General features: G+C 42.0%; 1 protein-coding gene and 1 long non-coding RNA gene across 9 annotated transcripts in view; one reads left to right on the plus strand and one right to left on the minus strand.

Annotated features, from left to right (window-relative positions):
• The window catches only part of LOC115298876, a 51,510-nt gene extending 49,507 nt beyond the window's left edge, over positions 1-2,003 (plus strand). Inside the window, exon 5 of the long non-coding RNA XR_003911877.1 lies at positions 1,777-2,003. This is a non-coding gene — a long non-coding RNA (uncharacterized LOC115298876). The remainder of the gene's footprint in view (positions 1-1,776) is intronic.
• The window catches only part of FGGY (FGGY carbohydrate kinase domain containing), a 418,690-nt gene that overhangs the window by 5,780 nt on the left and 396,448 nt on the right, over positions 1-16,462 (minus strand). For all 8 annotated transcript variants that reach the window (XM_029948058.1, XM_029948056.1, XM_029948055.1 and 5 more), the window contains one exon: positions 386-447. In XM_029948058.1, the coding sequence (XP_029803918.1) occupies positions 386-447 (62 nt within the window). The remainder of the gene's footprint in view (positions 1-385; positions 448-16,462) is intronic.

A 16,462-nucleotide genomic window follows, 5' to 3' on the forward strand; every position in this document is an offset into this window, starting at 1 on the left:
AATTGGGGTTAAAATACTGATCAAGGTCATGTTGTGGTCCTCAATGCCAAGAGATGCAAAGGGTAAAAGGACAGACAGATGCTACCGTGTCCTTTATAAGAGATCCCCCATTTCAGAACAAAAGACCAGACTTGATGCTAATGACCTGGAGAAAAGATTCGTGGTCTGAGAGTTCAGAACTCTGTATTTGACCCTCTGGTCTGCCCCTACGTAGCTCTGTGACTTTAGATAACAGAGTAATTTCATCTCTCTGGGACTCAGTTGTATCAATTGTTAAAGGAAAGAACTGGATTAGAAGCCCCCAGGGTTTATTCGAGCTCTCCAGTTACATATCTTTGTATGTCCTCATTTCTCAGTATTGTGCATATAAAAAACACAAACTCACCTTTTATCCTCCAGTCTGGGAAACACGACTTTCCCAACTTTGCTCATTCGAGCCATTGCTTCCTGTCAAATGGAAAACAACACAAAGAGCTGAGTTGGCAAGCTAAAATCAAAGTGAGGCTTGTCACATGCAACAACATTCTTACTAGAATCCACTTCCCCTTAAGATATTCAGTTGGCTCATTTTTTTTTTCAACTTCTCTTTGGTAGTAGGAATAAAACCCAATGAACATTAAAAGTTTACATCTATGGCCAAAAAGCTGGGATTAATAAATGACTGAGTACTGAAGGCTCCTGGGCATAACCAACCCCAAAAGGCAAAGCACCTTTAAGATCACTTGCAGAGAGCAGGTAATTATTTTTCCTTTTCATTACCCGGACAGGAGAGCATAAGAAGACAACATAATTAGCGACTAAGTGCATTGCTTACTTAAACTCAATATAACAAGAACTGAATGGAACCCACTTTGCACCTGCTCTTTAGGATGATGTTTAAGACCTCTCTAGTTCACGAGTGCCTGCAGTGGCTCAGTAGGTTAAGCATCTGACTCTTGATTTTGGCTCAGGTTATGATCTCAGGATTTGTGGGTTTGAACCCCATGTCAAGTTCCACACTGGTAGTGTGAAGCCTGCTTGGGATTCTCTCTCTGCCCCTCCCTTGCTTTCTCAAAATACATAACTTAAAAAAAAAAACTCTTCAGTTCAATGTCAGGTCTTTTTCCAACATTCTCTAACACAGTGAGCACAGATGTGAGGCCTGTGGACTGAGTCTAATTTACTTGAATTCTGGACTATGACTTCAGGACATTCTTGTCTTTACAATGGGGCAGCTGGGCAGACAGTGAATTGCAGCGTGTGGGTGGACATGGCTGATATGTACAGCATCAAGCTCAACCACAGCTTATGTGGGCTCCATTATAGGAACAAGAGGGTTAGGTTTCCTTGGGCAGTCTCCCAAAGTTGGCAAGGTGATGGAAAAGTTAGGGGGAATGGAATGAACCCAAACTCTGTGGAGTCCAACAGACTTGACTAGGGAGATGGCAGGCAATGGCATCAGAGAGACCTGTCTTAGGAACAGTTATTAAATTCATACTGTTAAAGATGTAGTCATTCTGGGGTGACATATGTGCAACTTCTTATTCCACATGTCTAGTAATTACTCACCATGTACCAGGCATTGTACTAGATTTGCATATGACATACCCTTTGTCATGGGGAAACATACATAGTAGCAGGGGAAGAAATAACTTACATATTATTTATATACATTTATTTATACTTATATAAATTATTGTATTACATATTTTATTGACCACTGATTCCTTTCTGGTATGCCATGTATTTACTGGTTTATGTGTACCTTATCTTCCCTCTCACTCCTTCCCTAACCAGAATGCAAGCCACATGAGGCCAGGACTCTGTCTACTCACTACTTACTCGGCACCTAGAATATTCCTAAAATAAACCACGCCCCTTCGATGTATCAAGCACGGCATTCAACATCCACAGGCAACAGAGATGAAGATCACATGGATCCTTTCATCAAGCAACTCACCAGAGAATGGAAAGGACATTCACTGTGATCAAAGTAGAGTGGGATAAACACTTTGCCAGAAGTAGATAGAATTCTCTGTAGTTATTTGAGGGTTAGGAAACTTGATACTTTTTCATCTGCTAATCACTTACACATACTTTCACTCTGGCTGAAATCTCTACCAACTCTTCCCCAAGGACGAGGACATGATGCTGAATAAGTTATCTGGTTATCTAGTTATCTAGACCTCAATGGATTTAAAAGGGCTGACTGGGAAATAAGAGATGCTGAGGTTAGCAACAAAAGAAAATGACAGTCAGAGGAAAGAGGGAGCTTTTCTAAATCTGTAAAAATTACCGAAAAGGAAACCATGGTTAAAAGGACTTAAAAAGGACAATCTGGGGATATTTTGTGGAGGGACGAACATTTAAACACTTTTCTGCCCTATTTTAAGAGCTCCACTCACTCTGTATTTTCCTTCATGGACTAAGTTCTGATTCCTTTAAAGTAAGCCCCATATCTTGTGGAGATGGCCTCGGCAAGCCGCATTGCCAATGCTCTTGTTCTGTCCTTACTTCTTTCAGAGCAGTGCTCTGCAGTCCTTCCAGAGTGGATTCTGCCTCCTCTTGCTCCTAGGAATCCTGAAAATGTCCTCAGGAAATACTCCTCTTGCTTGACCTCTAGCCTTGGACTTGAGACAACATTCCAGGACTGCCTTCATGGGTGGGATCTGGGAAACTTGTATTATAGATGGTGTTCCATAAATGTCCCTTCCTTTCCAACTGAAACAGTTGTCTGGACAAATGGCAGACACCAAGGCTTTCCTTCTTTTTTTACATTACTTTTGCATGTTTTTAAAATAAATTAGTGAGGGGGTACCTGGGGGGCTCAGTTGGTTAAGTGACCAACTCCTGATTGCAGCTTAGGTCACAGTTTGTGGGATCAAGCCCCGTGTCAGGTTCTGGGCTGACAGCGCAGAGCCTGTTTGGGATTTTCTCTCTCTCTCCCTCTCTCTCTGCCCCTCTCTTGCTTGTGCACGAGATGTTAGAGGTTTAAAAAGAGGTGTTTCTTAAACAAGTCGAGATTTAAACATTACACTTAGCTCAGGTATCAACCCCCCTGAGGAGGCTTTTTCTGACTCATCCCTGCAGCCTACCTCCTACCTAGATTGAATTATTTGCTCCCACTGCAACTTGTGCTACCATCTATCATACCATGTATGACATGGCACCATGGGTTTCCGTCAGCACGCCAGCCTCCCTGACTAGACCGTGAGCTCCTTAAGACAGGAACTGTTACAAGTACTCCTACTGCCAGCCTCAGCATCTGGTGTATCGTGTGCACTCAGGGAATGTCTACTGGATGAATGAACTTAAGGGCCATACACGTAACAGAATGCTCACATGAAACTTTTGGCTGAGATCTAAAGGTGACAGATATAAGGTACCAAAGTGAGCTGGAAACAGACCACCCTGAAGAATTGGTGAAAAACAAAAAGGGTGGTTGAGGACCCATTGATCAACTCTTAGATCTTTCATCCACATGGAAGGACACACAAAGAGATTTTTAGGACTGAATTGTTGGATTATTGTGCATCAGGCCTACTTCCAGGGAAGGAGTGAGGGGAGCCTTCCCTTTCGGAGGTCAAGAGAGCGGGGCTTCAATGAGAACAACAGGGAACTTGATATGTGTCCCTGAGGTTGTGGGATGCAGTGGACGGAGCGAGATTCCCATCTGGAAGAGAAGGGCTGGCTGGCAGCGTCAGTGTAGAAGAGAAGGAGCCAGCGTTGGAATTAGCCAGCACTGGCTGAGTCGGTCAGCCTCCAAAAGGCATGGCTGGTTCCCATGAAGCCTAGGTGGCCCACATGTGAGAGAGCGGTCATGGATTGTGTCACATACTGTCTAATACGGTCACCTAATGAGGCAGAGGGGGTCTGCATGAAGAAGCTTGAGATGACCCTACAGGATGTCTGAGGAATGAAGAGTACACAATCTATTACAGTACAGCAGCATTAACAAGGACAAGATATTATACGTGAGAAGTTTCCAAAAGTGGGGGGATCTCCAAAAAAAAAAAACCCACGATGGGGGCACCTGGGTGGCTCAGTTGATTTGGTGTCCGACTTAGGCTCAGGACATGATCTCATGGTTCATGAGTTTAAGCCCTGCATCTGTGCTGACAGCATAGAGCCTGCTTTGGATCCTCTGTTCCACACCCCCCCCCCAAAAAAACATTTAAAAAATTAAAAAAAAATCTATGATGGAGCCTAGCTACAAACACCTGGTAGGCTAAGGGAGTTGATCAGATAAGAACTTGCTGCACCCCTGACCTCTCTTCCCTTCCACCCTCCCCCTAGGAACAAGAGAAAAAACAAATATAAACAAATACGCAGAAGGAGGAAGAGTCAAGACTGATAACAGTTATGTCCTTTCACGTGCAGGAGACCCTAGCTGGGGAGTGGGAAGATGTCTTATCTTAGCACAGAAACTCAGGTCATGATTATTAAATATTCCTTGACATTCTAATTTCTGAACTCGGGCTATGTCTCACAACTTAAGGAGACCATAAAACTTGTATTACCCAACACTGGCTGCTTACTTACCTAAGAAAGCAGTGGAACTACCAGAATGTTTAACCAGGGCAGAGAAAAACGGGCCCCACTGCACAGCTGCTGGGGGGCTGTGGGAGTGAAAAACACGGTGGTTTCTCATTTCTGTCTCCAGAATCGTATTTGTCCCAAACACAAGTGATATGTGCACAATAAACGCTGGGTGAAAATATATTGGTACATTAACAGGTTCACGGGCATGGGTGGTAATTTTTTTTCTCTTTTCTAAATTTTCTACAGTGGCATATGTGGATTTGATAATTTAAGGATAATAAAAAAAAATACTGCATGCTAAAAAAAAAAAGTTATGCTTACATAGGCACTCAAAACGACTCATGCTCCTCAAGACCCAATATGGAGACTGCCCAGAGAATCACTGCTGTCATCAGACACAGCCCCGCTGGCTTTTCTAATTTCTCCAAATAACTAACATTAAGCCAAAACCTCAGGAACCCACTGGCTACAGTAAATCTGGAAATTACCACAGCATAACAATATGAATTTATTATGGGAATGCTGACACATGCTAAATATAGTCACCCACCCCCCCTACAATATATTTCTGTTCAAAAGGATTTGTTTGAAGTTGGCCTCCAAATTCATACTTCTTGTCAGCAGGCAGGAGCTGGACAATCTTAATTTGCAGCACGCTACCCTCTTTGTTTGAGAGTCTAGACAGCACAATGAATACAGTGACTTTTCTCTTTCCTTTTGGCCCACACAATGAAAGCTCTTTAAAAACAAAAATATTTTGTAAAAGCACATTTTAATCAGTCCTTTTCTTTATCTCTATAAGGCAGAGCTATAAATAAACCATGAAAGTTCACATTGGATCGTCACTTCTGAAAGCAAGTGAAGGCTTTCTGTAGGAAAAAATGGGGGCCCTGTACCATGGTCGTGAAAGACTGCATTCATGGGGCGTGACCCTTCCCTGCCGTGTCAAGGCCGAGATACCAGTCCGCACACACTGCTCACCACTTCTCCGGCTGCAGCGTGGCAGTCACCAGGCCTGTGTGGGCACGGGACACACCCAGTTCTCATGTGTTACGGTCTGGCCTGGCTTGGGAGCTAGCAAAGGGCTTTAGGCTACCCTGGGGTGAGTTACCCAGGGAAATTAGGTTAAGGAAAGAATGGGGCTTTTCAGCACTCATGGAGAAGATGGGGAATCAGTGAGTGGCAGACACATGAATGTTGGCAATTGAAGGAACGCAGAAACTGGAAGCTTCTCCCCTATCCAGGGGATGTGAAACAGTGGCCTTAAGAATTTGGGAAGGTTGTCAGGTAGTCCAGGCCTAGGTACCAAAGAGCACTGTAAGCCTGGCCATGTCCAGAGTCATGGCCCACAAGGAAGAATAATCAGGATCTGGCCTTGTGAGAGCTATACCGTGCACACCCCAAAGGCGAGAACCATGTCACCACAGGCATCAAGCCTAGCACAGTCCTAGTACTTGCAGGTACGTGGCTAATGTTTACTAAGTCACTGAACAAAAGGGTGAAGCCTTGAGTGACAGGGGCAATGTAAGATCAGGGAAGCCAGTGTTTGTAAAATGGCATACATTCTCTCCAAGGAGTACACAAAATAATCCATTAGGATTCCAGGAGAAAATATTAAAAGTGCCATTTATATGATTTCTAGTCTAAAGAAATTAGTTACACTTTACCAGCATTTAATATGCACATCGTCAGCAGGCTGGTCAGTTGGTCCACAGATGGGAGAGACAGGAGTCATGTAAGATGTGTGAGGTTTCTTAAATGAAATATGGGATCTCTACAACACCTAGGGGGTGACAGCATGGTGCCTGCCGCGGGTTCCCAGCATCCAAGGACTTGCTCCATGCTGTCACTTACATGTTCCAGGTTCGTGGCTTTATTCGTATTACCTAGTTCTATTTACACCAACCTTTGTAAAATGGGCAAGTGGCTCAAAAACATATAATTGATGAATTAAAGGTAATGGTGAGAATTCAGAACCAAGTGAATAAGAAAATGGCGATACTTTTATTTGGTACTAGCTCTTCCTATTAGAATTCAAAAGCAATGGAGACCTGGTCAGATAAGACAAGAATTGGGAGGAAATAAAAATTATCTAGATCTAGATATATGGGCACATATAAAATCATTCAGAAATCATAAAAAAAAACCTTTAAAAATCATTAGAAGCTCACCTGCCCATGGATATACAGTACGCTTTTAGGTATTGCATAGTATTAGTATGAAAGTATCATAATAGGCAGGTATTGAAAATATTTTATTTCAGCTATATTTCATCTGCTTTATGGTATACACAATGTAGAATGAACCTATGTCTCTGCATTAATAAATTTCCATGTATCGAGAATGCAAGCTCGAATTTTTTTAACTGATTCAAAAGGTCTGCCACTGATTAGGAGTCAACTCCCATTGCCATCGCTATATTACTAGTTCAAGCCACCACTGCCCCCTTACTAATAGCTTTACATAAGGGACGTTTTTAATCCTCAACATGACTTTATGACACAGATATTGACATCTATGTCCACTTGTTGAAAATCAAGGAAGTGAACCATGCATAAGTAATCTGCCCAAGGTCATAAAGCCAATACATAGCTGACAGAATTCAAGCCCAGCTCTGATTCTGGGCCGTTGCTTAGTCTCACCCTCACACTCAATGCTCCTGCCTTCCCTGTAATGCAAAAAGCCTGGTCCATGAGTGTTCAAATCCCATTTCTGCTGCTTATTAATTGTGGGAGCTCGCTGGGTGAAAATGAGCGCCCGTGTGTGTGTGGGGTGTGTGTGTGTGTGTGTGTGTGTGTGTGTGTGTACGTGCATGCTCTAACAATACAGTACACCATACCTTTTTCCAGAGATGCTGACACCCAACTCTCTGAAATACATGAATCTGCCTTCTTGACAAACTCTGAGTCACTTTACTGGAAAACAAGTTCACATGGTAATGTGTGGGCTGAGGCACATGACCCCTCCGTAGAAAAACAGAAAGTAAAGCAACGTGATTTTGTTCCTCTAGCAAACATGAAGAAATGGCTAGTTGTTCTTTTATTTGTTTTTTCTTTTTGATACAGTCATCTTTTGACCTGCACCTGGTATTCTGTGTAACCTCCATGCACTGATGACAATAATGTCAATTTAGAAGCAAGAAAGGATGAGAGAAAGGAAAGAGTGGGAGAAGTCTAATTATTAATCATGATGTGAAACTTGCACTTCATTTATAATTTTAAGTTCTGTCTATCTAGATATCAATACACCCATCTACCTATCTACTCACTCCATGGGATAGTGATTACATGGGCATACATACATACAGTTATCAAAATTCACCAAACTGTGTGCTTAAGATCTGTGCATTTCACTTTACGTTAGCAAAAATTGTAATAGACAAAAGAAAATACAGTGTATATGTACATAAGTATATTGTTGGAATATTTATATTTAATTTCCAGTTATATAATGCCTACCAAAAAGAAATAAGCAAATGTAAATGCCCAGCTCTGAAATCTCAACTCCAAATAGAGCTCAAATTATTTGCCTCTTGATCACAAAGGAGGGTGTGTGTGGAGGCTCTCCAATCTTACAGGAAATGGAGATGCTCGTGTAAAGATTTTGGGGTTTTTGAGACAGGCTTGGGATTATATCTGGGCTCTGCGTACTTACTGGATGTTGAACCAAGCCTCAGTTTTCCCATTTATAAAGTGGGATTAACAATACCGCGTTACGGTGCTGCTGAAAATCTCAGCAGCACTATTAGGTCTCCTGATTTCCACTTTGGTGCCCTAATTGCAGCAGAGCCAGTCAGAGTGATTTTTCAGAAAGGGAGAACGTAGTGCAGGATTAAAATGATAGACTGATAATAGCAGACTGCCAGAGTTTGAAGTTGGGCTTTACTCTGACCGGCTAGACTGTCCTGGACAAATGATTTAACTTCTGTATGTCTGTCTCCTCTTCTGACAATGGGGATGAGAAAAATAAACGCCTCGCCTTGAGTGCTGTGAGGATCACATGAGGCATTTCAGGCAAAGCACTGAGAACACCACCAGCACACAGGCAAATTTTACATATTTATTATCCTTCTTGCATGCAAACTCCACATGGCCAGGGGTTTTTATCTGATTCATTTACTGCACTAAGGACTGTGCCTGGACAGAATAGGTAATCCATTAGGTATTTGTTGAATGAATCAATGAATGAGGTAAGTTAGATTTTGTCTCTTGGGACTGTTTTTACACACAGTATTTCTAACACCAAATGTGTAGGGTTTTTTCCTCACACCAATCAATTTTCCACCTCTCCAGACACCAACTGGGTGTCTCAGAAGTCAATTCAATTCTGACCTACCTGGGGGTAGCGTTAGACTCTACAGGTTTAAGGGTTTCGTCCCCCACGACTATGTCCCGCTTTGAATGCCAGTCTCAGGGCTCTCCTGTACTTTTGATTGACTATGAATTGAAGATTCCCATGACAAGCCATTCCACCTTGGAGCTGGAACAGCTCAGAGAAAACAGTTCACTGACTATTACTGGTTTATTATAAAGGATATGATTCGGAAACAGTCAAATACAAGAGATATACAGGCAAGGTCTGGGGGCTGGGGTGTTTGTGGAACTCCCATGCCTTCTGGGGTATGTCACTCAAAGCTCTCCAAACCCTGTTGTTCAGGGGTTTTTATGGAGGTTTCATTACATGGACTTGATTGATAAAATCGCTGGCCATTGACTCAATCAGCCCATGCAGAAGCTGTCTGTGGCCCTGGCCACCAGCTGCCAGTCATTTCATCAGTATACAAAAGAGAACTCTTTTCATGCCAGAGATTCCAAGGGTCTTAGGAGCTGTGTGCCAGGAATTGTGGACAAAGATCAAAACTTTAGTTTTTCCATTATTATAGTCACTCTCACTACTTAGAGTGCAATGGATCCCCACTGCTTTTTGAATGAAATTCAAATTTTGCAGAATGGCCCAGAACTTCAAGACCCTGCTTGTGCCGTTATCTCCAACCTTATGTCATGTCATGTCCTTGCTCACTGTGCTGGTCATGTTGGAAACCATCAGCATCTTGCTATTGATGGAACATGTCAAACTTGCTCCCGCCTGCTCTTGCTCTCCCAAGAATGCCTTTTTTTTTTTTTTTGGATCTCTGACTGTCTGGATCTTTCATATGATTTAGGTCCATTTCAAAAAAACTTTTAAAGTTTATTTTTGAGAGACAGAGAGACAGAGCATGAACAGGGAAGGGGCAGAGAGAGAGAGAGGGAGACACAGAATCAGAAACAGACTCCAGGCTCTGAGCCCTCAAACCCAGCCCAGAGCCTGACACAGGGCTCAAACCCAAGAACCATGAGATCAAGACCTGAGCCGAAGTCGGATGCTTAACCAACTGAGCCATCCAGGTGCCCCTAGGTTCCTCTTCAAATATAATCTTAAAGAAGCCAGACTTGGCCACTTGACTGAAATAGTCCACTTCTCCCATACATCTTCTATCAAATCATCTCATTCCCTTGTCTTTAAAATCCTTCACAGTACTTAGCATGACCTGAAATTATTACTGCTAATTTATTTGCATCCTCATTTACTATCTACCTCTTCCTCTGTAGCCCTCACCTCTATTTCTCCTTCCTGAATTTAAGGTCCATAAAAGCAGGGTCCTTGGCTTTCTTATTCATTGTTGTATTCCTAGCTTTCAGCAGGGCATTAAATGTTTGCTGAATGTATATACTTACTGAATTGCTATTTTAGCAAGGCATTGTGTATATCTTGTCTCTTTCAGTGCTCACAAACATTCTGAAACAAAAGTCTTACTGTCTAAATTTACAACAGAGGCCCATCAAGGTTAAGTGACTTGCCTAAGCGAAGAAGTGGCTTAGGCAGGATTTAAACTTGCTTTGACTTATGAATAATACCAGGCCTATATTCCTTGAGGAGCTCACAGTCAGTCAATAGGCAGATCTTCAGGTTAGTTCATGACAATTTATCTTCCCCTGATGACTCTGGGGCTGTGTAAAACTCTAAAAGCCCACTTTCTCCGCTGTCAAAGACAAATTCAATTACAGTCATTCTATTGTGTTTACAAAGGCAGAAAGGTGGATTCACTGATGTATAGAAAGACTGTTCATATTAATTTTTGAAACAAACAAAATTACTGCCAGCTGTATGACCCTGAGTAAGACCTTTCCCCTCCCTGGGGCTCCCTTTCCTTATCAGTAAAATGACAGGTTGGATTAAATTATTTCTAAAGTCTTGCCAGGACTGCAATCTGTTGGTTCAATACACAAGTCTTTTTTTGATTAACTCTCAGTTGACAAGTAAAACAGTTACTCCCTATGGTATATTTTTATTAGGGTTTTACTAGGCCCACCCTGAGAAGCAACATACTCACTGAGTTTCTCCAGCAAGGGGCAGCGTCATTCCAAATTCAGTCATAGAAAACATGGCCTAGGGGAGTATTTCTACAATAGGAAAGACTACGTACCACTGCTGCAATGTTCTGAGGGTGGGTCCTAATACATGGCCTGCCTGCTAGGGGGTTGGGTCCAAACACAAATAGGTGAGCAAGTATGCATCCTATTTACTTGAGCTCGACTTGCCTCTTATGGGTTTTCTAAAGCCAAAAATATCAAGCTTCTTACTGAACTCATCAGACATTGCAGACTTCAAAACTTCAATAGCTGTTACCTATCTAATAAATTTTAATTGACCCGGGATAAATGACAATAACTATAATTCAACAACAACAACAACAACAACAACAATAGTAGTAGCTAACATTTATTGAGTACTTACTATGGTCTAGCACTGTATTAAATACTACCTTCTTTATATCTCCACTTGAAATATCTCCACTTTCCCAATTCTCAATCCCTTCCTTTTCTTTCAATCCACAGACCCCTTCTGGCTCTAATTTCTTCAGTAGTGAGGATAGAATCCACCATCTATTAGACCAAACACATTGATGAACAGAAATCACTGCAAATACTCTCTTAGTTTCAAAATTCAATTGGTACCTCTAATTCATAAAAAGCATTTGGCCAGGATATGCTCTGTTTATGTCTGTAAGAGTGATACCTTGTTTAGGCCAGAGGAGGCCAATGGGAGGTTGCAACTCAAGAATGTGCAATAGCTTTAAAGTTCTCATCTTAGAAATTCACACTGCCTGCTTCAAAGTTAATTCCATGCAGAGAAGATTCTCTGGCCAACAGATCAGGAATCATAATTAGCAGCAACGAATCAAAACATGACGGTATTAAGAGTACACAATGATTGAGCTGTAAGAAATGTTGGGTAAATTTCTCCATGTTCAGGCTGGTAAATATCCAAATTATCTATGACACAGGGTGTCTATCCACCCATCCATTCCTCCATACTCTTTAAAGTTCTCTATGTTGGATATGCAACTCTCCTGGGCCAAAGTTATTATATAGTAAAGGTGGGTCCTGGATACCCTGGTTTAGCTTGTGGGGCTGGCCTTTGACTGTGTGCAGTAACAGAAGTCCCTCTGGCAAAGAAAGAATTCATTTCAAACCAACTTTTGGAGGGAAAACATAGGAGAGAGAAATTCTATTAAAATCCAGGAGTTTGGGAGGCCTGGGAGGGCACCAGAAGACCAAAGCAAGAGAAAGGCTAGAGGGAAAATGGGAGGCCAGCAAGGCAAGGAGGAAGCAGAAATCAGAAAGAGAGGGGAAGGTGAGGAATGCAAGTCCTGGATAAATTGTGGTATCCTTTCAATTTGGTGTATAAGCTTTTCTTTGTTCCCAATGACCTGTGGTTTTCCACTATTTTAGCACTGAGTACACAGAAGGATAAGCATCTGCTTACCTATATATCTCTCCCCAACTGGACTATGGATTCCAAGAGAACGGAAGCCATCAATTTTTATCAGTAGTCCTAGTAACTGATATAAAGTAACTCTTGAGTAAATGCATGTTGAGAAAAATGAAAAAATGAATGAATAGATGGATTAATGAAATAATGAATGAATCAGGAGTATGGAATCTATAGAGCAACTTTGGGATCTCCCTCAATTGAGCTTTTTGGTTATTTCCTAACTGCCAGTTCAACATATTCTTCCTTGTCAGACGTTACAGTCAAGGTTATGGTTATGGGCTCTGAACCAACTAGATTGGAACCTTGGCTCTTCTAACTGAATGGCTTGGCCAATTTACTAACCTCTTTGTGCCTCAGTTTACTCATCAGCAAAGTAGAAATAAAAGAAACAATTACTCATAGAGTTATTGAGATAAAATAGAAAAATCATGCAAAGCATTTAAATTAGTATGTGGCACAAAGTAATAGCTTAAAAATTGGGGTTATTTTTATTCTTACAATTATTATATCCATCTCCACCCCCACATTTCATAAGACCCTGCAATATTTTCTTGAGTGCTACTATTTAAAGACAGCACTTCCTAATCTTCTGCTACATGTGACAAGCTGCCTGGGCAGGGGAGTGATAAAGAGCGTGGAACGAAGAAACCATCCAACACTGAACACCAGCTGATGCCTCTGGTTCATGAGGGGAAGGAAGATGAACAATGAATAGAATGGGGGCTGTAGGGAATAAAAATTTAGGAGCATCTAGGTTTAGAAACATGGATTTTATTTTTAGACTGGACTTCTAGGCCTTCTACCTAAAACAAACATAGAAAACAACAACTATGTCAGCTGTGTTTATGAATATGAGCTTGCTGTGGCTTTCACAAGACACAGGGAATTCAGTTCATTTCTCTCTGGTTACCAAATTATAGACAGGCACATGATGTACTGGAAGGAGAAGTGATCTAGAAATCAGGAGGCTCGGGTCTTCATTAACCTTAGTGTAGCCTCTCTAATTTTGAACAAGTTGTTTCCTTTCATTAGATCCCAGGTTCATCTTCTCCAAAATGGGAAGTCTGAGCCAGATAATATTGGTTTTATGGTTTAACAAATGGTTACTGAATACCTACTGTGTGCCAGGCACTGTGCAAGGCCTGTGGATACTGTGGATACATCACTGAGACAGACACCACTGATCTCTGACCTCATGGAGCCTCAAGTCTACTGGAGTAACACAGATGCTATAGGAGAGAGTCAGAGGTATATAAAGTTATTTGGCACTTAGGGAATGACCTATAAGTGCAAAAGGAGTTGGCTCCATAAAGAAGGTTGATGAAGAAGGATCTAGGCTGGATGAAATACATATCTGAAGATGAGATATTATGGTGCATTCAGAGCACTAAAAGAAATCCAAGAGTAGATAGAATGAACAGAGTGACAAGAGATAAAGCTACAAATGAAGGCAGGAGTCAGAATTTGGATGGTCTCTTAAGTCTTTATGCTGAAGTGAAGGGGGAGCCATTAGAGGGTTTTCAGCAAAAGGGATCCCATTCAAGTTTGTAAAAGATAACGTTGGCTGACGCGTAGATTAAAGAATGGTAAAAGTGGAGGCAAGCAAACCATTCAGCAATCCCTTGGAGCTATCCAGGGGAGAGATGATGGTGACCCCGACTAGGGTGGTGAGTATGTAATTACAGCCGAGTGGAAGAATTCAAGGGACCTGAGATGTCATTTGGTAAATGACTGTGAGACTGAAGTGGAAAAGAAAGCAAAGGTAAGTTCACAACATCCTTGAGGTCCTGGCAGAAGAGATTTAGTAGACATGGCGCCATCTGTAAATGGCCAGCGCCAGTTTTGCAGGCAAAGGTAGAGGTGGTGAGTTCAAATCTGAACAAATTTATATTCAGATGCCTGTGAGTGCTTGAAGTGGACATGTTATGTGGATAGCTGCAGAGATGCTGACCTGCAGACAGGAAGTGAATTCTTAGAAGTGGATGAGACGAACAGAATCCTGTAGAAGACCAACATGTAGCATTGGGTGGCAAAGAGAGGAGAGCTAGCAACTGAATTGGGAAAGCAGTGTTCAGAGCAGAGGGAAGAAGATCATGAATGTATGTTGTCAGTGGAAGAGTGTTTCAATGCAGCGAGTGTTCCAGGTTGCAAAATGCTGCTAAATGTAAAGCAGGGTAATGACTGAAAAGCCCTCTGTGCTGAGCAATTGCCTACGTTAGCATCAGTAACCCAGGCTAGGACAATTTTGGTGGAACTGTGGAAGTAAAGGGCTAATCATTCTTAGTTAAGGAAGCAGAGGGGATGGCAAGAAAATCAGGACAGTGAGGACAGCCATCTCTTAAAACATTTTTGACTGCAAGAAGATAATAATTGGAGGGGGTGACAGGTAGAAGGGATTTCATTAAGAGGAGAGCATTGCAGTAGCACTGTCCAATAGAAATAATGGGAGTTATGCAATTTTAAAGTTCTAGTAGCCACTTAAAAAAAACTGAAAAGAAACCAGTAATTTTATTATCTTTTAATTAAGCCATTATACCCAAAATATTACCATTTCACAAGGGATCAGCACAATTATTCAACACATTATGTTCTTTTATTCATAGTAACTCTTTGAAATCTGGTGCACATTCTACCCATTTTCAATTGGACCAGACACATTTCAAGCACTCTATAACCATATTCAACCAGTGGCTGCTATATTGGATGAGACAAATCTGGAGCATGCATAAACGGTGTCGAGAAGGAGCTTACCAGGAATAAGAGAGGATAGTGGATTGAGTGGGCTGTTGGAGGCAGTGAGGGGGATGGAGGAGCCCCGATAATAGGCTCTTCCAGCATAATAAATGTGAAGGAGACAAAGTCTGTGTCTGGAGAAAGCAGAGGTGTGCCGATAAATGTTAGCAACCAGCTGTACCCCCCCCCCCCAAAATAGCCATACTGTGGAGCATTTGCCAATTTCTCTAGTGCAAATACTTCTGCCATGGCCCACTTGAAGCTACTAATGTGACGTTCCAGGACACGGAGTGGGGAAGAGACATGCATGGTCAGCTCTCATGCCAGCTGTGGGTGGACCAGCTGCAGCATGTTGCTGGACATAATGGCTCCTATTTTTTTTTTTCAAGGTGGATGGTGGCTAAGAATAACTAGGTCATATGCCCAAACTTGAGAGGAAAGAAATGGCTGGGAGGGGAGGTTTGATGTAGTTATTACAGAAAATCGGAAACTGAGCTGATGTGTTAGATTCCCATCAGGAAACAGCTGGACACTCATAATGAGCAACTGAGGTAAAGCTTAATAATGAATTTGTTTCCATGTCAGTTTATTTATTTATTTATTTTTTATAGTTTATTGTCAAGTTGGTTTCCATATAACACCCAGTGCTCATCCCAACAAGTGCCCTCCTCCATGCCCATCACCCCTTTTTCCCTCTCCCCCAACCCCCATCAACCCTCAGTTTGTTCTCAGTATTTAAGAGTCTCTTATGGTTTGCCTCCCTCCCTCTCCTTAACTATTTTTTCCCCTTCTCCTCCCCCATGGTCTTCTGTTAAGTTTCTCCTGTTCCACTTATGACTGAAAACATATGGTATCTGTCCTTCTCTGCCTGACTTATTTCACTTAGCATAACACCCTTGAGTTCCATCCACTTTGCTACAAATGGCCAGATTTCATTCTTTCTCATTGCCACGTAGTACTCCATTGTATAGATAAACCACATCTTCTTGATCCACTCATCAGTTGATGGACATTTAGGCTCTTTCCATGATTTGGTTATTGTAGAAAGTGCCGCTACGAACATTGGGGTACATGTGCTCCTATGCATCAGCACTTCTGTATCCTTTGGGTAAATCCCTAGCAGTGCTATTGCTGGGTCATAGAGGAGTTCTACTATTAATTTTTTGAGGAACCTCCACACTGCTTTCCAGAGTGGCTGCACCAGTTTACATTTCCACCAACAGTGTAGGACGGTGCCCACTTCTCCACATCCTCACCAGCATCTATAGTCTCTTGATTTGTTTATTTTAGCCACTCTGACTGGTGTGAGGTGGTATCTCAGTGTGGTTTTGATTTGTATTTCCCTGATGATGAGTGATGCTGAGCATCGTTTCATGTGCCTGTAGGCCATCTG

This window comes from Suricata suricatta, chromosome 8, assembly GCF_006229205.1.
Source record: "Suricata suricatta isolate VVHF042 chromosome 8, meerkat_22Aug2017_6uvM2_HiC, whole genome shotgun sequence".
Classification (NCBI taxonomy): Eukaryota; Metazoa; Chordata; class Mammalia; order Carnivora; family Herpestidae; genus Suricata; species Suricata suricatta.